Consider the following 25,152-nt stretch of genomic DNA (forward strand, 5'->3'; position numbering starts at 1 on the left):
GTGGTGGTCTTAGATTGAAGGGGAAAGAACACCCGCTGGTCCTCAGCCAAAGGCCCGGCGGAACTGTGACAGGTCTCACAGGGCCCGGATCTCCAGTGGGAGAGCGTTCCAGCAGGCCAGGGCCAGGGCAGAAGAAGCCCTGGCCCTGGTGGAGGCCAGACGGATATCCTTTGGGCCAGGGACCACCAGGAGTTGCTTGTCTGCAGAGCACAACACAATGCAGGGGGCATAATGGGAGAGGCAGGGCTTTTTTTCAACAGGATCTCCCAGGATCTGAGATCCGGCACCTCTGAAAATAGATCATGTGACTGGTGGCTCCGCCCCTGGCACCCCAAGACCCGTGGGCCATCTCCCCAGGTGGAGCTTCTCCCGGGTCACCTGCTTCTCCGGCTTTCCTTTCCTCCCTCCCTCCCTTTCTCTTTCTTTCCTTCTTTCCTTGCTTCCCTCTTTCTTTCCCTCCCTCCCTTTCTCTTCCCATGTCTTTTCTTCTTCCCTTTCTTTACCTTCCTTCCTGAGGTGCCACCACCGTCTCTGGCTGTAAGTGGCAGTGAAGGAGCAGCTCGGCAGCACGCTCTCCCCCTCAGCCGCCCCACATGGAAAGGCCCCCTGGAAGTGACATCATCGTGTGTTTCTGGCAGCATGCGCACGCTTTGCGCACTCACATGCAATAATAGAGAGATCCACCACCTCTTTTTCCCTAAAAAAAAGCCCTGCCCGCAGATATGCCAGTCACAGTCCATGAAGGGCTTGGAACAACAAGATTAACACCTTGAAATGGATCCGGAACTCCACTGGGACCCAGTGCAGCTGGCACCGCACAGGACGGATGTGTTCTCAGACTGGTGTTCCCATGAGATGTATGTTAATAAGCAGACAGGTTTAAAAGTCCTCACTTAAACATGGGTTTGTCTCCAGTCTTCTTCTGTAACACTTGGGCTTCCAATGGAGTTCTCTGAGCTGAGGTGGCAGTTTTTGGAACAGGAAGGATAGAATCCCCGAGAGAGTGACGTGAGCAAGAGGAAACTGGAAGACTCCATAACAACTTACGCCTTGCCCTCCAAAATAAGGCCTCATGCTGTTTTAAGTCTGTAAATCCAGAAGTTTTCTCATGATTGCTCTCTCTCTCTTTTGCTTGGATCCTAGATTTCTTCATAGGAGGGACTTTCGCTCATGGAACCAGCGGGGGGGGGAGCACTTTCCATCTGGTCCCTCCTCTCATTGTAGCCCCCTCGAGGAGGAGGGAGGTGTGAAAGTCTCTGTCTGTGTAGCATAGTTGCAGCCTGACGGCAGGGAAAGGGATGGCAACTGAGGGCAGGGAAAGGGACGGCAGGCCACAAACTCAAACCCACACCAAGCTGGAGTATCAAATTGGCCACAACTTTATTGAGTACAGCTTTAAGGAGCATTGGCGATGCATGTGGGTCAGACCCCAAAACATCGGCTGACCCACCTGCCAACCGATGACCCCTCACCCTCCCCAGACCACAGCTGAGGGGGGAAACCGAGGAGTGACATTGAGGGGGGGAGATCACCTGGGTGTACACCCCTGCGTGATTCCCCTGCCACCTGGGAGTGAGTATGCCCCGGCAGCCCCTGAGCTGGGCCTGCACCTCCATAACTCACCCTTAATGGGGAGACTGGGCACGCAGGCCCTGCTTCCCCCCAAAAAGGATCCAGTCCAATGACAAACTGCCCAACAAGTTTTGACAAAGGAAAAAACAACAGCATGAAACAAGGGAGAGGTGGGTGGGTGTCGCTGACCGAGAGCAAAGTGCCGGGGAGCGGGGCCGAGAGCTAATATATATCTAGCTGCCGGACCTGAGGGAGAACTGCCTCCCTGAGGTCCGGAACCAGACCCCACCCCCTGCCAGCTCTCCCCTGGCCGTTCCTGATAGGACGGCCAGGGAACTTTAAACTGATTGGGCCACGGGCCCACCCAGAGGATGCTGGGCGAGCAGGCAACATAGCGGCCGCCATGCTCCATCCCTCTCCATGCCTGAAGACCGCAATCTGGCCCCCAGATGAGTCTGGTGGCTGTCGTTTCTGCTCATACTACATACACTCCAAGCCATTCTTCTCTTTAGCTAGAAGATCTAACCACCTAGGAAATAAGTGCATCCATGTTACTATATAGAGTGCAAGTGGCGATGAATGGTGAAGTCAAACACAACCATCTGATAAGATACAGCTAACCCTTCCCAGTAAATATTGAGACCAACTCTGACATTGCTCATGAATTGCTCTGGGGCATCAACTTTTCATAAAATTGAACATCTGCCAGGAAATGGCGCATGTTGCTGTATGGAACATTGCTGCCAGGAGTGTGGCGATTCAGTACATCGAGAGAGGCATGTCTCCATGTGCACAAGACCCAAGAATGGGAGAGATGCCTACACTGTTCCAGGATACATTGGTTGAAGGTCTATTGAAGATATTCCAGAAATGTACATAGATCTGGTTATCATTTGTGGCACATAAAGTTATGGGCATGTCATAGAACAGCAATGGGGCATGTTACATGTTTTTAATGGGCCTCAAGAATGTATGCTTTGGCCATGCGTGTGCACACATAACATATGTGATGCGTAAGCTACATAGCCCTCTTTCTTGCTTGGCTGTGGCATGCAATAGTTGCCACAGATTCTAGTGTCCTCCCCCTTCCCCTTCTGTGTTACTGAATTGCCGCCACCTAAAGTTTGCAAGAAGCATAATGCGCTCGAGGCGGCCATTGCTGGGAGATATGTGGGAAATGCAGTGTAGTGCTGCCACCGGGTGGAGGATACCTGCTATTACATGGCTGAAGCTCACTTACCCTCAAGGGGCTGTCTTTTCTCCCTTCCATCCCACGGCCATGTTTCAGCTGTAGACATGAACCAGAGACAAGTTTTGTGAAAAAAAAGAAATCTGAGGGTTTTGTTGCTTGTAATCGATTGCTCAAAAACCACCAAGAGTGTCTCTGGGGAACAGTGGAGCAGCAAGGGCAGAGAAAAATCAAATTTTCTTCCCACCACGAGCCACAAAAACAGCAATAACCAGTTTCTCTTGCTGCTCTTTCTAAAGATTAGGGCACGGGCAGATTTGCGCTAACTCTAAAAAAATTTAAATACCCTTAAGGACTATTTAAAGAGTTACTGCCGTTGGCAGGGAATGAAACGAATGGAGCAGAGGGGCTGATAGCTAGTCTTCATTGTCCAGATCGCAAAAACTGTGTCTCCTGAAATAAGTCATAGATCTAGAGGAGTTAGTCGTGTTAGTCTGTAGTTGCAAAATAGCAAAGAGTCCAGTAGCACCTTTAAGACTAACCAACTTTATGGTGGCATAAGCTTTCGAGAACCACAGCTCTCTTCGTCAGATGCATGAGACGAAGAGAGCTGTGGTTCTCAAAAGCTTATGCCACAATCAAGTTGATTAGTCTTAAAGGTGCTACTGGACTCTCTACTATCCTGAAATGAGGCTTCATACCATCCTGTGAAGATGCTGAACTTGAACGATAAGAGGATAGGTGTGAAGCGCACTAGCTATTCTAAATATGTACGACGGCAAATTTGGTGAAAGTGATAACATGAGAACATCCTGTTTGGGTCAGACCCAATGGCCTATCTAGTCCAGCATCATCTTCTCAAATAATAGAGTTGGAAGGGGCCATACAGACCATCTAGCCCAACCCCCTGCCCAGTGCAGGGTCAGCAAATGTTTGGTCCAGTCATTCTGTAAAGTGGCCCAAAGATTATGCATCAATCCCCTTGTCATTCTGACCGGTTCTGTATTCTCCAGTTGCACAGGAACACATGAAGCTGCCTAATGCAGTGTCAGACTCTTGGTCTATCGGGGTTGGGATTGCCTACTCAGCCTGGCAGCAACTCAGAGAGAGGTCTTCCAAACCACCTGTCACCTGTTTAACTACAGATATTCACAGCCACAGCAACCTTTATTGGCATAAATAATACAGACAAAACAGGAGAAATGTTGTGGAATAAATTCACTCCCCCACTCTGAGGCAGATGTTCCTGCCAAAATCCAAGTTTGCTCATTGTGGCTGAGCAGCATCAAGTACCATGTCTCTGTTTATGTTTGAAAGTTCTTATTGTCCCACCCCGATAAGCAGTCATATTTTTGGCTTCTTAGCCTAGCCCAGAAACTTGATAGGGGAAACGTAGGAGTCGTCTTCTTTTCATGAAATGCCACTGAAGATTGAATAACTCTCAAAAGAAACAGCTACTTCATTGAACAGGCAGGGATAGAATATGGTCAGTCGGGATGAAATGGCTGAGGTAAAATTTGTTGGTAGAACATAATACTTCAAAAGTAATAAGCAAAATAGTTTTCTTAGTTTCAGTGTTTAGAATCCATAAGAGTGAGAGCACAATCGTGTCCCCAGACAGCAAAATTATCTCAGGATACAGCACAGTCATAGGGGGCTTTATAAAATGTTACCCTTGACTTCCACACATAAGCCAGGAATTCAGCAACGGATAGAGTTATTGCTGGACTCTTGTCAGCTAAGAGAAATTTTAGATCCTTATCCAAAAAATCCCTCTGCACAGGAAAAAGAGGACGAATCAATAAACTGCGCATAACAGAATATTTGGGGCAGCGAAAAAGAATTATGTGAGATTGAATCGGGTTCCCTCAGAGTGCAGTCACACAGCCTATCCCTATACGGAATACCCCCGTATCAACTACAGATATTGTGGATTGAACTTGGAGCATTCTTCACGAAAAGAAATGCTCTACCACTGAGCCACAGCCACTCCCCAAACAGGAGGGCAGCAAAATACAGACATCATTCCATTTATTCAGAAAAGCATTTGGGTTTTATTGTCATTTCGTTCAGTAGCGTGACGTGCCATTTCCAAAAAGTCCGTCTCAGACTTCTTGCAGTTCAGAAGCTGTTTCCAATAGGAGGTGTCAAAAACTATTATTTTAAAAACGTATTAGCGGGGTACGTCAGAAGAATGGAATGAAGACTTTGCCCTGGGGACATGCCAAGCCACAACCAGGCAGGGCCAAGGGAATCCGTTTGGAGCCAAGAGCCATTGAGTCATCTGGGAACTCCATCTTGGCAGGCAACAAACCCTGTCCAAGGGAACAAGTCTCTTTCAAGGTAAACCATGGAGCCCAAGGGCGTGTTTGCGGGAGGCTCCAGTGAAATGAGGTCTCAGGGGACAAGTTGGGGTCTGGTTACTCAGTCTTTGATTATACAGGCCGTGGGGGTCCCAAGAGTGTATTCAGAGTGGCGGATCCCGAGACTGAAACGTGGAGCTGTGGGTTTGTGTAAGGTGACCTGGTCTGCATTGTAGTGCGGGGGGCCTGGCGTATACTCCTTGGTGGATTTTGAAAACCTTTGGGATAGGCTGTAGGACGGTTGGCAGTGTAGGTAAAAATCCGGATGGGGCAAGGTGTGCATCGCCGGGCCGGGCCCTTTCACCCGGTCTGTAGCGTGGCCCCACGTGCAAGCTCTGGAAGCCATGGAGAGGCAGGGTGCAGATTCTTTGACAGGTAACTGGGGTCCTAGTGTCGCCGGGAGGGTGTATCTGTTAGGGGCAGGATACGGGCTGCTCTCCCAATAGCGTGTGCGGAAACCTATGGTGTACGCTGGTGCATTGGGCTCTTCCAGAGGGTGTATTTTCTCCACATAATACTCATTTGGAGCTGGTGTTGGTATCTCACCTGCAAGCCAAGAACAGACAGAGAGAGATTACCTTCCCTTGCTAGTTTCAGGTGGATAGCTGCGTGGGTCAGCAGCCAAAGAGCAAGATCCGGGTCCAATAGCACCTTAAAGATCAACTAGATTTCCAAGGTCAGAGCTTTCGAGAGTCAAGTTTCCCTTCCTCAGATAACAAAGGTAGCTTTGGCTCTCAAAAGCTCCTCCCTTGGAAATCTAGTTGGTCTTTGAGGTGCTACTGGACCCAGATCTTGCTCTTTCCTTGCTACTTATTTATTTACTTATTTCAATTTATATTCCGCTCACCCTGCAAGCAGGCTCAGAGCAGATCACAACCAAGAATGAAATCAACAGGACAGCATAAAAATATAAAAAGCATCACAGCCGCGCACATATATTGCGCAACCCTCTGGTGTCCTCTTCATCACAGGAGGCTATATTAGGAAGTCAGGGTTTTGTGTATGCTACAGTTCCAGAGGTTCTCTCCATCCCTTTTCCTACAGTAGGCTGATTTCAAATGTGTAGGGTTGGAGTTTTGCCTGAGTTCCTCCCTCCCCTTCTACATTAGCAGGCAGCTCCCTGACTGGTGAGGTCTTCGGGCCTCATTATTTCTTCCCCCGTGGAGCCACACTTCCTCCTAAGGAAAGGTTTGGTTTTCCTAACAATGCCACTGGCTTTTCCTCTCTGGGTCAAAGCGAATTGAAGCAGCTGAGATACTTTGACTGGCATTGGGCCTCTCTTCCAGCAGAGAAGGGTCTTTTGGAACACCTGCTTGCTTAGAAATGCTTTCACTGGAGGGCCCAAGAATGGAACTTGAGGCTTTCCTTAAACAAAGCGTGTGCTGTGCCAATGAGCCACAGCTCTCCTACAGGTCTTCAAGGGGCTTCCCTGAGAAACATAGGGTCGAACATGCTGGGTTGAACCCATGAATTGTTGGATACTGTACTCTCTTGTCCTCATTCATCTCTTGGATTTTCATGTACGAACTGGGAAATCCCGGAGGTGAATAATACAATACTGCATTATTTGCCAGTACTGTAATGATGTGCTCAGCAATTCAGGTCATTATTCAAGAAAATTGCTTGCTTCTCTCCACCAGGAAAGAACCCCAAAATCGGCACAACAGGTCTTATCATAGAAGAGGGGCTAGCTGTGTCCTCTGAGAGGTGGAAGCCCTCCCGTTCTATCTGTCCTCTAGGATTCTTACCTTGCAGTCGTTTTCAACAGAGTGCCTCTCCCGTTCAGTTAGAGCTCCCTCCATTAAACTCCTCAATGAGATCTTAACAGTAATTCGCCGTCTCTTAGCATTAATTCCAAACATCGCCTCTGAGGCACTTTCTAGATTATGGCTTTAAAGCAACATAACCCTCTTGTTTTCCCTGATGTTATTTCAGTGGCTTTACTGCCTGTTCATTCAGGCAGTCACACCGTCAACAGCCCAGGGTCCCTTCGCTTCGGGAAACCAAGGCGTTCCAGATTGATCGGCCAAACAGGAGTCGGCTCCCAACAACCCGCCACATCTCTGCCTTCCACTTGAATTTAGCTAAGCTTCACAGCTTTATTTGTAGATCTACCCAGCTGCGATGAAGACCCCTAATGCTGCAACTGTGCTTGCTCTTTGGTCTGGTGGAAAGAAATCATTTAAGATGACGTGATCGCTCTGCCTTGGAGAAATCCAATGGAGGTGAGCAGAAGGAATCAATGACATAGAAGCGCACATGAAACTGCCTTATGCACACTCAGGCTATCGGCACAGGTAGTTTAGTGCTACCTGCTCTAATTGGCAGTGGCTCACGAGGATCTCAGTCAGAGAATGGACTTTCCCAAAACCTGTTCCATGGGACCTTTCGATGCCAGGAACTGAACTTGGAACTTTCTGCATAGTAAGGAGATGCTCCAAGCCAAGCAGCCTGTTAAGATTAGCCACCCAGATGTCCTAATCTTGAAAAGAGACGCAATTCCATCCCGCTGGTGCTCGAATGCTGTACAGCAGGACCCTCTGCTGCTCCACAACTTCCTAGCTTTCCAGCAGGGGGTCAGGTTTTGCCACTGTGCAGCTTTCGAGCACCAGAATTTTTCATCCTGGTCTTCTCACATCACATAAATGGACGAGATGATGTGACTTCTCAGTCCTGGCCCCAGCCTGGTGGAACGCTCTGTCTAACGAGACCAGGGCCCGGCAGGATCTGTTATACTTTTGCCGGGCCTGTAAGATGGAGCTGTTCCACCAGGCGTATGGGCGGTACTAGGCGGAGCCCCCTGGCTGGTAGATTGCAGAATATGCCCTTCCTACTAGCAGTACCTCCATCTAGCAAAGCGTCCCCAGTATGATGCTGTAGAGATGGGTGAAGGTCGGTCAGCTGGTTGCTGTGCCGTTATGATTATGTGTATATATATATGTGTATTTTTAACTGTGTAACTTTGATTGTTTTATGGTTTTAACTGGTATCAATTATTTAATGTGTTTTAATTGTATATGGTTGTAATCCACCCTGAGCCTGATGGCATGGGGAGGGTGGAATATAAATAAATAAATAAATAAGTTGCCATCCCCTGCTTCTGTTACTCCTTTCTGGTTCTCAACAGGAGCCGCATTGCGGGGCCTTCATGGGCTTGGCCCCTTCACATACAGGAAGGATTCCAAGCAATGGACAACAAGCCCCTTGTACTTTTACAGGATCTAGAAGATCAACTCTTTTCCAAAAATGATCCATACCCTGGACCCAAACCCATCCTAACCACCACAGGGTTGACGACTATTGTTCACTCTGCCCCTGTACTTACTTGTGCTCTTTGACTCTTTCGCCATGCGGTAGGATATCGGCCTCCATATTCCCAAGTAAGAAATGCTAGGGTCCACGTAGTAACAGGGACCGGGGCTCTCCGTTATAGAGATCACTTGTAAAAGAAAAAAGAAGTATCCGTCTGAGCTGTGGCATAGCTTTTCATGTTCTTTACTGTACTTATAACAACTGCATTCCCCTGCATGCCCCATTATGATGGCTGAGAGCAGTCTCCTAGGGGCTAGCTACAGCTAGGTGAAAATGTGTAATGGAAGTACCCTTGCTGTTTTTCAAGAAGAAAAGTAGGTTCTGGGAGCAGGTCTGAGCAGAGAAGAGGAAGAGGGCGTTTACCCAGTCTCTGTCCATGCCAAATCTTTCCCTTTGGTAGCTTCCCACAAACACACACATAATTCAAAACTTGGTCAAACACACATATTGAGGTCTATGGAAGGGTTGTAGGGTCACTTTGGGGAGTGAACTGGAGCAAAGAAATGACCAACATGGAGGAAATGGTCAACAAGCCCTCTACCCTATTACTTCTATTTAGAACTAGAGATGGGCGCGAACTGAAATATGAACCAAAGTTCGTCATGAACTGGGTCGGTTCGTGGTTCGTGAACCAGCAGTTCGTCAGAGCCCATTTCTGACAAACCACCACGAACTTTAGGCCGGTTCGTTTGGTTCATTTTTCGGTTCATCACTACAGACAGCCTCGTGCCAATCAATCAGTTTCCTAGGCAGCAGAGGGAATGGGCTTTCTGCAGACCTTCTGCTCACCCATAAGTGACGTTTTCACAAACCAAACGAACTGGTTCGCAAACCAAGGCAAGTTCGTGAAAGTTTGTGGTTCATGAAATGAGACAAACCACGAACTGCACAGTTCGGGATTTTCCTGGTTCATGCCCATCTCTATTTAGAAGCCCTTCCTCAAAGTAGTTTTCCTGGAGGGGTCCACATGTGATTCCCACATAACCTGGGGCTCCCTCCTTAAGGACACCTCCTTTGTTCCATGTCACAGCAGTACCGTTAGTTTGTTCAAAAGGCACGTCAGCACCCAAAATATCAGTGCCAACACTTGGTTCCACAAACACAGTTCAACCTATTACAAGGCGACCACCATTCCTGTACACTTAGCACTGGAACTGGTGCATTTGAACAAATGCATGCTTTCCCCTAAAAGAATACAAAGAACATGGAAGGGGTGAAGCAGAAGCAGAAGTTATTTAGAAAAGCAAAGGAAAACTTTGAAATGGATGTCAAAACATTAGCAACATATGTGACAGATCTCCAGATGTTGAGCCATAAAAATGATGTGGATTTCATTACCATGCAACAGGCCACCCAACAAACGAGGAAAAAGCAGAAGCAACTTCTTCAAAAGATATGGAGCGTTCTGCGTGGCAAAGTGCGAGAGAGGCACATAAAGCCTTTTCAGCCATCTGTGTTTTTGCTAAGCAGCCCATAATCAAGAAGGAAGAAGTGCGCCGGATGGATGAAGAACCAGCAGGCACTGATGTGGGCCTGTTGTCCGAGATCTACAAAAGTGGTTTTGAAGACATATCGCATTCCTGTCAAATTTAGCATCTTGAAATTAAAACGTGATTGAAACATTCTGGTGATAAGCTGAAGAAGGATGCAGATAGGAGTTATCTTCAAGAGCAGCGTGGCTGGAACTTATTGTTCAGGAACTTTTGATGGAAAGAAGAAAGTCTGAGTTGCCCGAAGTAGAGACCGAGATATATTTGCATCATCTGAAGAGCAGCTGACCACTACAGAAGGAACAAAATGTTTCGCGGAGAGTCCCAGGGACAAAACCGGAGCCCAGTTAAATACTGTAATGGTCCTGGGAGACTCCAGTTCCTAACTTCTGGTGGTTATCGTCTCGGCCGCAGGAAAAATGAAATCAATAAACTCGAGACCGTTTTGTTACTGGTGAAGCTTTTCTTTATGAGACCAAGTTGGGGATACTAGCATGACTTCACAGGTCCATTTGTCAGAGCATAATTGGCAACATGAGGCAATGATAAAACCCTTTTAGCACCCCTTTCGCCAGGGCAGACTTCCCGTTTCCTCCTATGGGGCTTCCACTGTTTAAATAGCCCCTCCCAAGGTGCAATTAGCTACATAGGTGGGAAGTCAGGTTCAAATACTTGCACCCATCTTTTTCTGCTGAGGCATAGTGGTTAAGTGATTGGGTTGTGAATCACCACTCTGCTGGTTCAAATCCCACTACTGCCATGAGCTCAGCAGGTGGCCTTGGGTATGCCACTCCAATCAGCCCCAGCTGAATTTTAGGGATAAGAAAAACACTGATTTTGTTCACCGCTCTGAGTGGGGCACTAATCTGTCTAGAAGAACTGTGTATATGTGCAATTGTTGTTGTTGTTGTTAATAACAACAATAATAATACACAATAGAAAAGGGTTATTTGAGGGCTAGGAGGAAAGGGTTAAAACCCTGGTTCTTCCCAGGAGACATTCCCTTTCTCAGAATATCCAGATTGATTGATTGATTGATTGATTGATTGATTGATTTGATTTGATTTGATTTGATTTGATTTGATTTGATTTGATTTGATTTGATTTGATTTGATTTGATTTGATTTGATTTGATTTTTAGTCCACCCTCCCCACGAACAGGCTCAGGGTGAGGATGATGAGCCATTGGTGTTGTGATTTACCCTTAGGGCTAAGATCTGAGGAGCCCAGGTTTGAATCCCCGCTCTGCCATGAAAGCTCACTGAGTGATTTTGGGCCAGTCGCACACTCTCAGCCTAGCCTTCTGCACAGGGGTCGTTGTTGTGAGGATAAAATAAAGGAAGGGAGAACGATGATGTAAGCCACTTTGGGGAGAAAAGCAGAGTATAAATATCTAAATAAATAAATCCCCGGGGCTGCTAATGACCTTTTAAAAACAAACATGGAAGAACTTAGCCATAGATCTTTGGTATTTCAGTGGCTTTAGCCCTAAGACACGTTTACAATTTCATGACAATGGAAGACGCCATGTTTTGGATACCAGCTTCTTTCTGTCGAAAGCTCAACCTATAGCTGCTTCTAACCATGCCACTGCTGAAGATAATGGCTATCTGCTTTTTGCTTCAGCTTATCGCCAAAATGTTTTAGTAGCTTAAGATGCCAAAATTGATAAGGCATGTGATAGGCGTTCAAAAGATCTTGCACAACAGAACCACGTGAGCCTCTGTTATGAGCCCTCTTCGAGTCAACCCAGCATGTTCCCCCCGCCCCCAATTCAACCATAATCTGATGCACTTCTTCATTCCCAGTTCTGGACGGTTGAAGGAAAACACAGAAGGCTTCAAAGAATACCTTCTGTGCTTCTCTTGTAACACGCCGGGTGGAATGTAGAAGGCAACATATCTTTCATAAGAGCATACATTTCAAAGAAGCATATCTTTCAAAGAAGCTATGAAATGCAATGCATACCGGGGTTGCAGATCTCTTTGGTAACAGTGTTGGCATCGCTTATACAGGTCAACGTCTGGTGACCGTTCACCCTACTAGGAATTGTTTGATGTCCATTTCAAAGTGTTTCCTATGTGCATTGAGATAGCTCCTGCTTCATTCCTTTAAATCTCTTGTATACTTCTAGACAGAACATGTATTTCTACTCGATATACCTGTTCTTGTGCTAGAATGTCTGTGAGTCTACTGGTGCTGCCGCGAACTTGCTGTGCTGGCTAATTTTCCCCAAATACCTGTGACCTGAGATTGGTTTTAGCTGGAGTTCCCAGGGATCAATCTGTATTTCTACCTAATGAGAAGTTCAAGGCTGGAACATTATAACTTGGGCAAGGAGCCCACTCCAAAAATCCCCTTGATTGGATCTTCTTAGCGCACTAATGCTTCTCAAACATTTTGGTAAAACCCAACAAAGAAAAGTACAGAAAAAAATGAGTATCATTGGTTGTTGTGGGTTTTCCGGGCTGTATCACCGTGGTCTTGGCATTGTAGTTCCTGATGTTTCACCAGCAGCTGTGACTGGCATCTTCAGAGGACTAGCACCAAAAGACAGAGATCTCTCAGTGTCACAGTGTGGAGAAGATGTTGGCAGGTATTTATATCTACTCAGGAAGGTGGGTTTGGGCTGAGTCATCCTTTAAGAGTTTCCCAGGGTGTGGAATGCTAATGGAGGGAGGCTTCACTGTATCCTGAGGAGGTTCTAAATTACCTGCCAACATCTTCTCCACACTGTGACACTGAGAGATCTCTGTCTCTTGCTGCTACACCTCTGAAGATGACAGTCACAGCTGCTGGCGAAACGTCAGGAACTACAATGCCAAGACCACGCCCGGAAAATCCACAACAACCATCGTTCTCCGGCCGTGAAAGCCTTCGACAACATAGCATCATTCCTTGCGCCAAAAATTGTCATAGGGCTGCCCGTCTTACATGGTTCACTGTGGGGTTAGACCTATACAATACAGCCAGAATGGAGGTTTGAAAGAGATCCATAGACCTTATTTCAGTCTTTCTTAGGAGTGATAGATTTTGCTCATTTAATGGCACCAAGCTCCACACATACCATGATCCCTCACCTCTGGAATCTCTTGAGAATTCAGATGTTTGGTTACCCTTTCTCAGGTCAACACAGTTTTATTTCAATCACTTTTTTTCCCAAGCCAATCCCATCCCACAGTCACTTAATGCCACTTTTGCTTACACTGCCTTATACCGAACTATAGGGTGTTAGCTTTTCATGTGCTTCTGGACTCCTGTTTTGTTTTGCTGGTGCAGAATAACACAGCTACCCATCTGTGCCCACCGTCAAAGCCGCGAGTCTCCACCTCCAGCCCAGAAATGGCATCGCACAACCCTTTCTCCCTTCTTGCCCTTACATCTTTCCGAGGATCTGACACGCATTGTGAAGGCTGGTTCGGCAAACTTGGTGAAGTCATGATCCTTAATGCCGGTACAAGGCTGCCGGCCGTATTTCCCAGGCCCTGGACCTGAAACGGGATAAGAACAGCAAAGACTCAATGAAAACATTTTGGGCATTCCCTTCGAGGATATGTGCGTGGCTATAGGTTACACAGCCTATGTAAATACTGCATATGGCATGTTCTCAGGTATTCTCTTATTCCGGGGATTCTGATCTTTCTACCCATCTCCACAACATACCACTCACCTTTAAATTTGGCACTGATGGATGCATACTGTCTGTTGCCTGTCGATGCTGCAGCTGGAAGCTTTGGGAGAATGTGGGGATATCCCATTTTCTTAGGACTTTTCCATCTGGCAGTCGCCATTGGGGTGAATGCAGTGTCACTGCAAGAAGGGGCCACTATAGTGCGCCACTAGAAGCCCTAGGAATATGTCAGTTGAAACACATTTTAAGTCAAGAGCACTTGCAAGACTGGGGTGTTAAGACACAGGGCAAACCCAAAAGTGATCAGGAGTGTATAGTTTAGAAAACACATGTGCGCGCACACTTGCAATGAGCACATTTTCTTCTTTCTTTGATTTTGATATGTATATTGATATTTTTTGATCCACCGCTCTTTGCTCTTTGCTCCTGTCTTTGTAGATTCATTTGTGCCTGTCCATTCCACTTTCTATTTTACTCCTCTTTTGTGTGAACTAAACCCGTGTTTCTCTATGTTGGGTTCCATTCTAAAATGTAGGCCTTTTTCAATATCTTTCTGCCTCAATAAACCAATGTAATACATAAATTGGGGCTTTAAAATTATAGTGTGCATCTAAATGCCCTACGGACAGCATACAGTAACTGACATGACCCCTACCAAGCCAGGCTTGGACTCAGATAGGATTGCCAGCTCCAGGTTGGGACATCCCTGGAGATTGTGGGGGTGGAGCCTGTAGAGGGTGGGGTTTGGGGAGGGGAGGAGCTTCAGTTGGGTATAATGCCATAGATTTCACCCTCCTAAGCAGCCATTTTCTCCGGGGGAACTGATCTCTATGGCCTGGAGATCAGTTGTAATTCCGGGAGATCTCCAACCACCACCTGGAGGCTGGCAACCCCTAGACTCAGAGGAAGACCCAGATTTGCTCCAGGAAGAGGCAGGGCTCCTGTCTGAGGCAGATCCTGAGGCCCAGCAACATGGAGTTCCCCTAACACTACAGCTCCCAAAGCCATGCCCCAAGAGCCGGCATTCAAACCCTTGCCACTGGAAGCCCTAGAGTCCCCAGTTCCTGAGCCTGCCATTGAGAATTCACCACCAGGAGATCCAGCAGACAGGCTAAGAGCGGAACCACCAACCCTCCAGGCTGTGCATCTGCAAGAGCAGCAGGGACAACGAGCCCAGACACAAGCAGTGCCAGGAGACACACTGGCAGGCTTGCGTCCCGCCCTACAGCTCTGGAGCTACACCATAATGCTAAATGATAAAGAGTCCAGTAGCACCTTTAAGACTAACCAACTTTATCATAGCATAAGCTTTTGAGAACCACAGCTCTCTTCATCAGATGCATCTGACAAAGAGAGCTGTGGTTCTCGAAAGCTTATGCTACAAAAAAGTTGGTTAGTCTTTACTATTTTGCGACTACAGACTAACACGGCTAACTCTTCTGGATCTATGACCATAGCGCTAGTGACTGTAATCCTTTGCAGGACTCTTGCCCCCAAGTCAGCCCCATCAGGGTGAGTCTCAGGGCCAAGCTACACATGACGAATGACACTTGAACGGCAAGTGGATTGAGTGGAGGGCAAGTGAACAGGGAGAAATACACTTGCCATTCAAGTGTCATTCGTCATGTGTAGCTTGTCCCTCAGCCTATTTAAGCCTTCAGCAAGGTGGGGAATCTTGCTGGATCGACTGTTTTCAGGGCGTCAGCTCTTACGCTCTAGTTCTTCTCTGGATCCGAGCAGCTCCTTTTCGCCACCATGCCTGGAGTCATAACAGAAACTGTACAATGCCTGTACTCTTACAAACTTACCAACAAAACCAAGAGTGAAAAGCAGAGAAGCAAAACGATGGACCAAAATAAATGAATGTGAACAGAGATGAACTAAGCAAGGTTCACATGTATAGCTTCACCCCGCCCTTCCTCTAAGGAGTTTAAGTAGCACACTTGAAGCATTCTCCCTTCCCCATTTTGTTCTCACAACAACCCTGTGAGGTAGGTAAGGGAAAGAGAGAGAGAGAGAGAGAGAGAGAGAGAGAGAGAGAGAGGCTGATACAAGGCCTCCCATTAAGCTTTTATGGCAGAGTGGAGATATGGGCCTCGGTCTCCTAAATCCTAATATGGTGCTGTAACCACTCCCCCATGCTGCCCCATCCTTCCTAAGGGAAGGAAGCAGTTTCGGGTTCCTGGAGGGCCGTGGTAGTGACATTAAAATGAGGTAAGGGGATGGCTAGCCCTTGAATGAGATACTCTTCCCCCACCCCACCCCTCAATCTGAGCGACATGAAATTAGCTCATTTTCATTGCTGTCCATTTAACCCCAACTCCTTTCCATCAGTCACCTGTGCTGCCGCTTTTCTGCTCCACCAGGCCGGGGAGCAGCGGAGGCAAATTTCAAACCGGCCCCCCGACTCCTCTGCAAAACGTTCCTCGAACTGCTTTTCTGTCTCCTTTTTTGGAATGTCAACGGCTTCTAAAGTTCCAGTTGGCTCCGAGGTTGCCAAGGAGACAATGATGTCGATTTGGAAGAAGCAGTGTTTATTTCCAGATTGCTATGGATGTGGCGAGAATATAATGAAAGGTGTCTGTGGTGTGTGTCTAATGTCAGGGCTTTCTTGCCCCTGAAATGTTTGTTCTCAGAACACCACGCGGAATTTTCAAAGGTACGCCTCGCATTGCATCCCCAATGCTTGCATGTATACCGTGCAATATTCAATTTTTAGCAACCATCAGTACACGACACCTTCCCTTCCTCCGGGGCATACACAGCATTGTCCACAGGTGTCCTCTCATCCAGATGCCAAATAGTTCCAGAGGCCCTTGCCTTCAGAATAATTTTTTTTAGTTCATTTATAGGCTGCCTTTCTGGCTCAAGCAGTTCCCAAGGCAGCCATTCCCAGCACAGAATAATTACAGTTGTGGAATCGTAAAGACAAAAGATCACAACCAAATTGCAAATCCATAATTTAAAACCAGTATTGGAATTAAATTTTTAAAAGCCTTCTGAAATACAAAGGTCTGTAACTGTCTTTAGAAGGCCTGTAGTTGGGAGGTCACAAACACATAACCCGTGGGGCAGAGTGTGCCAACAATTTGGGAGTGGCAGCTGGGAAGGCACGCATACAGTTGCCAATCTCCAGATGGAGCCTGGAGATCTCCCGGAATTACCAGACTACAGGGATCAGTTCCCTGGGAGAAAACGATTTCAGGTGGGTAGCAGTCTCTGCAGAAGAAGATCAAGATGAGTTGCTGTGTTAGTAGAAGTAGAAAAGAGCAAGAGTCCAGTATAGGATTGCCAGGTCCCCTGACTCTCCCGGTGGAAGATGGGAACTTAGCACTTTCCTCATTGCATTTGTGTGGGGGGGGTTTGCTCCTGGCTTGCGTGATGACATCATCACGAGGGTCAAAGGGTGGCCTGGGAGCATTCTCGTGCTCACCAAGGGGCTGAATGGGCCTGCTGCGGGGCACAATTTGGCCCAAGATGGGCCAGCTGCAGGGCACAATTCGGTCTGAATCGGGCCACTGTGGGCGTGGGAGTATGCCGCGCCGCCCGTGGGCACGCCCCGGGAAGCGCACCCCCCCCCTGCTGGCCAAGCAAGGGGGGAGGTGGGAGCAGGGGATGGCACCCCTAGTCCAGTAGCATCTATAAGACTAACAAAATATGTGGTAGGGTATGAGCTTTTGTGAGCCACACCTCACTTCTTCAGACACCTCATGCTCTACCACAAATGTTGTTAGTCTTACAGGTGCTACTGGACTCTTGCTGTTTTCTGCTACTGTAGAAAAAGAGTAAGATTTGTGTCCAGCAGCACCTTAGAGATCTTAGATTCGACTCTTGAAAGCTCATAGTCTAGAAATCTAGTTGATCTTTAAAGTGGTTCTGAACCCAAATCCTGGAGAAAATGGCTGCTTTGTAGGGTAGACTCTATGGCATTACACCCGTCTGAGATCCTCCTGACACCCTCTCCTCCCCAAGCCCTGCCCTCTCCAGGCGCCACCCCCAAATCCCCAGGAATTATTCAACCTGGAGTTGGCAACCTTAGCATTCCCCGCACAGCAAGCTCTCCCTGGATTACCTCAGAAACTAAGCAAGCAAACACAAGAGGAGGAGTTCCCTCCAGGGCCTTCTTTCAAGCTCCAAAGGTTAAGATTAGCCCTTTCTGTCAGGCTCAGAAACACACTGGGACGGAGTTAATGCAGTTGGTATAAGACAGATCTTTGTATATACGATTTGCTGCCAATTTTCTTTACATCATTCCTATCTAGTGAGTCCTACTGGCAGACCAGAGACTGTTTTACCTTCTCAGTGAGGAAAAAAAATATATAAACCATTGCAACAGATAGAACTGGGCCTCAATTGCCACCTGAATGGAGTAGGTTATAACCCGAAGTTGGCACCTCAAGCACGGGTTTGCTCATCAGTCTAAAGCATCCCAGACCTCAAGGGAATGGATGCTTTATGCAGAGGCTGTAATGTCCTGACGGTTAGGGACGGCAGAAAGAAAAAAAAATGTATATTTATATGGGCTATCCACCCCCAAATCCCTTTTACGGTCATCTAGGGGAAGATTGTAGCCTGATGTAAATAGCTAGCCCTCAAAATAGTTTGTAACAGCGGCGGCCAGGAAACTGCAAGGCCTTGAGAAGTGCCTAAAAATGGATGTTTGGCAGACTATTCTTGACCAAGAGCATTGGCTCGGGGTTTGCTCTCATGTTTCTCTGGAGGAAAGGGACAGGCAGAACCCTACAGAGAGGCAGTCCTCAAATAGGGTTGCCAGTCCTGCGCCAGCAAATGTTGTGAGGTTTTGAGGGTGGTACCTGTGGGGAATCTTTACCATAGAGATTGGGGAAATGCCTAGAGTGGCATGGAGGATAAGATGCCACTTCCAGGTGGAGGGTCAATGAATGCAAAGTCACTTCCAGGTGCTGGTCTAGGAATCCCCTCTGTGTACCATAGAGTCATGGGGAAATTCATAGAGCGTCATCATTGACACCCTTCCATTTTTCCTCTTGTTCCTCACATTATCAAGGGACAGAGAAAGAAGGCAGTTTGCCACTGGCAAACTGAGCAAATGGTAAACCTACTTTCAAAGGTGTGGTGGGGTCAGGGGGCTGCAGAGGGTTATGGGCCCCTCCACCACAGCTCCTTCCATCCCCCAAACCTGGCCACCTCAGTTCCCCAGCAAAACACCCTGGCCCCCAAGACAATTTGCCTTCAACCAACTTCTGGATCCACACAAGGCAAAATGCTTTACTATTACGGATACCAGGTGCCCGCCGGTGGCGGGTAAACTCCTGGGGATTTGCCCCCTTATCCACTGATTGCTGAGTGATCAGCGGGAGAGGGCAAACTCCCAGTGTGTGCGCGCTCCTACCCCTCGCGCTGGCCGCAGGAGCATCCCTGCGCTCCGATTTGGCCCCAAACCAGCCAAATCGGAGCACAGGAGCACTCCCGCAGCCGGCGCAATGATGTCACTTCCAGAAGTGATGTCATCATACCGTCGCCGGAGCACACACGCAAGGGTAAATTCCAGGTCCCTATCCACCCACTGAGAGGATAGAGGGACCTGGCAACCCTATGTACTATCAAAGTCAGCATCAGCATACCATCAGATACGGGGCAGCTCTTGGGGAGCAGGGCTTTGCATGGGGCCCACTGCCACTGGTTCCTTGCCCATGTACTTCCTCTGACATCTGCCTATCTATGCTTCTTGCACCTGCTCTCCTGCAAGCAAGCTGCCACCCACACACCCAGCTGCAGGCAGTGAGGGCAGCTGTGAGTGCAGCTGGTAGGAGGATGGAGAGGCAGGTGGGGGGCATGCAAGAAGGGAGCAGAGAGGTTGGTGGTGGGCAAAGGGATGAAGGAGGCCCTTGGCACTGTTTGCTCTGTGTGCTATCATACACTTAAAGGTCGCTGTAGTTCAACAGAAACCTTTCAAAAACAAAATCCAACGGGAAGCTGCTGAATTGGAATTCATATGTAAATTTGACTCTGTCAAGCTGGGACTGAATAGGGACTATGAATGGTTATCTCATTATCACAGGTAACTGATTTCCTTTACAGAGGCGGGGTCAGGGAGAGTCCAGTGGCACCTGACGTGGGCTTTCGAGGACCACAGTTCTCTTCATCAGAAGCATCTGGCGGGGAGAGCTGTGATTCTCGAAGGCTTGTGCTGCAGTGGAATTGGTTGGTCTTGGAGGTGCTACTGGACTCTTTTTGATTTTGCTACTACAGACTAACACGGCTAACTCCTCTGAACCTTTACAGAAGCAAACTGATCTCCATATCAGAAGGAGATGTTTGCATCTACCCCGCCCTCCCCTCTCCGCCTCTATATCTGACCAGTTTCTTTTGGCCCTCCATGCATCTGACGAAGAGAACTGTGATTCTCGAAAGCTTATGCTACAATAAAATTGGTTAGTCTTAAAGGTGCTACTGAACTCTTTTTGATTGTGCTATCATAACCACTCACCTTGCCTTGGCCGCACAGAGACATCCAGGAAGGGAATAATTAGACAATGTGTGGATCTATACTGAGTTGGCAAATCACTTTGGGGTGAAGGGCCTCTTGAAGAGGGCAAGATGTGGGGCAGCACATCGGTTACCTTGGAGGGCCACTGTCTCCTCTCCGCTTGCCTATTTGTAAGTGGAGTTGTTGTACAAAGGTACCGATGCTCCGTTAACCAAGGGAAAGCTGAAAACTGCTGTCCCTGGTGCCTCTCACCTTTAGAGGAAGCGAGGAGTTCCTCCAGTGAAAGAAAGGGGTGTTAAGTCTTTATTGGATGTAAGTTTGGGGAAGGCCATTGTGTAGGGCCCAGGCATCACACGTGCTGCCTGAGGAATAGGTAAGGCTGGGCCTGAGGAGTCAAGTAATGTCTCACGTTGTCTCCATCAGAAGGAAGCCGGATAGGCGGAAAGAATCAGAATACATTGAAACCTTGCAGTTTCTAGGACGCTAAACACCTCCAGTGTATAGAAAGTGGTTGATACGACGAATAAATTTTGTGAATCTCTGAATTCGGAAAAGGGGAGCAGCAAAGGTTTGGAGGGCTGTCTGCCAACGTCCTTTTTAAGGGCGAGGCCGGTTGGGAGGCCTCAGTCAAACCGGAAAGGCTCCTCTGCAGCGTGGAGCCACCACAGTTTACTCTTCCCCCCACATCGATCCAGATGTTGAGCTGGAAAGAAAAACAAACGCTCAGCTTCGCAAGGCAAACAAATCTGCCAGCAAAAGACGTCTTCTGAGTTTCTCAAGGCCGGCTGAGACCCTCCAATGACATCTCGGTCAAGGGAGGGGGGGCGCATGCTGAGCAAACTTTGTTCTATCCCTTGCAAGAATCCCTCTCCCAAAATTCATTGAGTTGAAGCTCGTCTCCTGAATGTTACTAGCCCAACCAGATTTGTGTCCGCTGCCAGAAGAATGCAAGCCGGGGGTGGGGGGAAGTCAACCTGATTCAGGCTTGGTTTTTGAGAGCATGCATTTCTGTCATAGAGCGCACACCCACTCAGGTAATGTGGGCATTGGTGGTATATTGCAGATGTCTGCTGGGAAGGCTGTGTGTCTTGAGTGTGTCATGCAAGGACACATGCAGGAGCTCTGAGAGAGGAAGAGAGAGAGAGAGAGAGAGAGAGAGAGAGAGGCTTAAGGCTGCCAAGGGAGCTCATAGCTGCTGTGAGATTTGAAGTGCTGGCTTCGTCGCTCACAGTTTGTCTGAGCCCAAGGCGTGGGTTGAAAGCATAAAATTCAGCATCCATGGTCAATCAGTCTCATTTCTTGTAGTTCCCCCTCCCCACCTCTTCAACCATGAAATCTGCCAGGTGACCTTGAGCCAGTGGCTCTCAGCTAGGGCTGCCAACCTCCATGCAGGGCCTGATATCCAGACTACAAAGATCAGTTCCCCTGGAAGAAGTGGCAACTTCAGAGGGCCAAATTCTAGATGAAATCCCTCCCCAGCTTCCACCCTCCACAGGCAATGCCCCCAAATCTCTGGGAAGTTCCTAGGCTGGAGTTAGCAGCCCTATTCTCAGTTTAACCTGCCTCGCAGGGTTGGTGTGAGGTTTAAACAGAGGACCACACTGCCTGGAGAAAGGGTGGGGTAAAAATGTGAGTGACTGACAGACAGGAGGACAAAGAGATCTGTTGTAAAGAAAGGACTGCAGGCCCTGGATCGGCTCTGAGTCTGAATGGGAGGCCACCTGGCACGCCTCAGTATCCTGGCTTGTTCTCCGTTGAGGAATTCCAGGATCCATTTGGTTTCCTAAACTGTTGCAGATGCATCCTGTAATGACCCCTCTGTCTTAACGAAGAGAGACTGCTCTGTTACGGCGCGGGATTAATCAGGTGCTGGGAGACTCGTATGATGGAAGGGATGTGCTACTCAGCGCTCCAAAAGAGACTGCTTTTGTCTGATACGGGAGGAGGAGAAAGAAATGCAGGCAGAGGTGCACCGTGCGAATGCTCACGATGATACGTGGAGCCATCACGGTCACATGAGCACACAAGGACACCTTGCACTGAGTCAGACCCTTCGTCCCTCAAGGTCCGTATTGTCTGCTCTGACTGGCAGCTGCTCTCCAGGGAAATCAAAAAGAGTCCAGTAGCACCTTTAAGACTAACCAATTTTATTGTAGCATAAGCTTTTGAGAATCACAGAACTGTAATTCTCGAAAACGTATGCTACAATAAAATTGGTTAGTCTTAAAGGTGCTACTGGACTCTTTTTGATTTTGCTACTACAGACTAACACGGCTAACTCCTCTGGATCTATCTTCTGGGAAAATTTGTCTCATTATCAACACCTGAGCCTTTTAAAAGAAGATGCCCAGGATTGAACTTGGGACCTTCTGCATGCAGAGCCGATGCTCGGCCACTGACCCGTGGCTTCTCCCCTAGAGGTCACTGTCAGAATCTATTGGAATGCACGGTGGCAGGAGGCAACTGGAGCCAACCCCCTTGTGCAAGCCCTTTCTACTGGCGGCCATCACTATGTCCACTGGCGGAGGACTCCGCAATTTAATTGCTTGTTGAGTGAAGCCGTATCTGTCCCGAACCTTTTGCACATCAACCTAATGACATTGAACATGTTCGCCATGAAGTTTGTGGCCCCTCAATCAGGTGCAAGTGACCACATGTGACAGCTTGTGGCTGTACAAGGAGATGTGCATTCCTTCAGGGTCAAAAGATGCACACACACCCCTCCCGTTTGATAGATACTGTGACGTGGATGCATTGGTGTGTGTTGAGAGTGAGCAGCCCTCTCTTTGGCGTTTGTCTGTCCAAGCATTTGGCCGCACGGGAGATACACAGTGTGCCTTTGAAAAGTGACCCTTCAAAGGTACGGGGCGCCTCCCAACTGCTGGAGCAAGCCGGCCTGGTTGACTCCCGGGAGGCCTTTCCAGCTGCTTTTCTCATAAAAGGCAAGGCAGAGCCAGCAGCGGCAGAGGAAACTTGCTAAGCATGACTAAGTAGTGACTCAGCAACGTCAGCTGGGTGTAGTTCGCTGCTGTGGCAGTAGCCGCAATCTGTCTCTGCCTGGAATGCTGGAACAGGTTGCCAGGGGCTCGTGGTAGGCAGCACTGCCCTTTTCCCTTGATGGTGCCGTATGGGATTTAATAATTTTTTGGAAGCCTATTCAGCCGCGCTGGGTGTTGATAGCAGACCACACAGTTGTTCTGCTTATCATCCTCTCTCTTCTAAGGAAAAGGAGCACAAGAAATGGTACTCAGTCAGGAACTGAAGTAAGAACGATGGGTATATATGCTGCAGTAACCACCGGCTGATGAAGGCTGAGGAGAGGCAGGCACGGTGTCCACATAGGTGCCTGGAGGGAATCCAGGTTTAAACTTGTGGGCCATGGATTAAATACATGTCAGGAAAGACAGGGTTCCTGGTCACTGAATAACTGTGTGGAATTGCAGTTAGAGCAGAACCGGCAGTAATCTACTCTTCTACACAGTCAGTAAAGGGTACAGGTTCTTTCTTCTACGGCATCTGGGCACCCTAACAAGGAATGGGGCTTGGATCTTTGAACCAGTTCATGCTGCTATCTTTCAAATGATCAGAAGCCTCCAGGTGACCAGAGCAGCTGTCAGACCCAATAGCTGCTACAGGCACCTGGGGACGTTTTTTTTGCTTCCATTTTCTTGTTCTTCTCAGACACTGCAAGAAGCGAAATACTGGCAGACAGCGGGCCTACAAATGACTCGGAAGGAGCTTTCTGGGGCTAGCCGTAGCAAGTGTCACACTGCTACTGTCACCTGAAGGCTTCTGACCACATGGGAATGTGTTCATGGGCTCTTGCACAGACAGTTCTCTATCACGAGGGGAAGGAAGGAGGAAGAGACTTGGGGCTGCTGTTTTTAAAGCATCACTCGGTCTGATGTAACACCTAATTCTGGCATGATATCAGTTCACAGAAGGAACTAAGTAACTTCTGCTGACCAAGGGGCTTGATAAGGAAAGTTAATTAAGGAAGGGATTTATACTGTAATTCCTCTGTGCCATTGTCCATTTTGTTAGCAACATCCGATTAACAAGTGTTTCCAACACTTTAAAAGGCAGCAGCTGCCCTTAGCTAATGAAAATGTATTTTTACCTACCTCAAAGCCTATCAAAACTAGCAGCTGACTTTTCTCTCTCCCTGTGGCTCCAGTCTTTTTGTTCTTCTGCAGAGCCCTTGCCCAAGTTCAATGTCATCAGGATTACAAATCGAATCCTTTGGGCTGTCTGAAAAAGGACCCAAATCCTTTCAGCTGATCAAATGCTGCTGCTTTGATGGGCAGATCTAGGATGAATGTTTCCCAGAATCTTGGCTCAATCAGTGTGCTCACGAGAGATGGACACTTGCAATAATAGCATCCTCATGAGGACTAGTGTGGTGTTGAGAGAGTCACAACTAGAGATGGGCACGAACAGCAATACGAACAAAAAAAAGCCACAAACAGCCCAATCTGCTGTTCATGAACAAGCTGTTTGTGAGGCCCCATTCTAAATGAACAGGTGGGCATTGCAACCCACATTCGTTGCTGTTCGTCAAGCCAGACAGTCTGGCACCTGCAATCAATTCCCTTGGCAACCAGAGGCAGGGATTGTCTGAACTCTGTCTGAACTCCTGCTGTTGCCCTGGAAACCCCAATCTAAGCCCAATTTAGCTTGATAGGCAGGTCTTCCTTTCAATGTGGAGCTCCAAATTTGTTACAACAAGGGAGCAAAGACCAGGGGGGAGGGGGGCTCCCAGCTCTGGCTTTGGAGAGAGAGAGAGACAGCGGCTGTTGGCATTTTGATATAGAGAGTGCATTGGAACTTGAATTTTCTTTGTGTGTGGTGAGATATGGATCTACCCCTTCAGGTTCCAGGGCTGCTGCCAGGCTCTGGGCCAAGCTATTATTTATTACTTGTGCCTTTCCTGGTGCCTGCTCAGGTCAGGTTTCTGGGAGTGGTGCAGTAGGGATCTTGACTTGGATGACAGCTGGAGAACAGCCTGCTGGCCCCCACGAACAGCCAACCACAAACATGTTCGTGAACAGGGCCATGTTCGTGGTTGTTCATGAGTCCCTGTTCGTGGATAACAACGAACAACGAACATCATGTTGGTGCTTTTT

At 48.0% G+C, this 25,152-nt stretch overlaps 1 protein-coding gene across 1 annotated transcript; it reads right to left on the reverse strand.

The window, feature by feature from the left end:
• Positions 1 to 5,185: 5,185 nt before the first annotated feature.
• Positions 5,186 to 13,717, reverse strand: ODF3L1 (outer dense fiber of sperm tails 3 like 1). Its single transcript, XM_055002210.1, has 4 exons — positions 13,597 to 13,717; positions 13,307 to 13,417; positions 8,450 to 8,563; positions 5,186 to 5,670 (listed from the first exon to the last, which is right to left on the reverse strand). Exons 1-4 carry the CDS (start codon positions 13,715 to 13,717, stop codon positions 5,186 to 5,188), a joined length of 831 nt encoding a protein of 276 aa, XP_054858185.1.
• Positions 13,718 to 25,152: the final 11,435 nt, after the last annotated feature.

The sequence above is a fragment of the Eublepharis macularius genome, chromosome 18 (genome assembly GCF_028583425.1).
Source record: "Eublepharis macularius isolate TG4126 chromosome 18, MPM_Emac_v1.0, whole genome shotgun sequence".
Classification (NCBI taxonomy): Eukaryota; Metazoa; Chordata; class Lepidosauria; order Squamata; family Eublepharidae; genus Eublepharis; species Eublepharis macularius.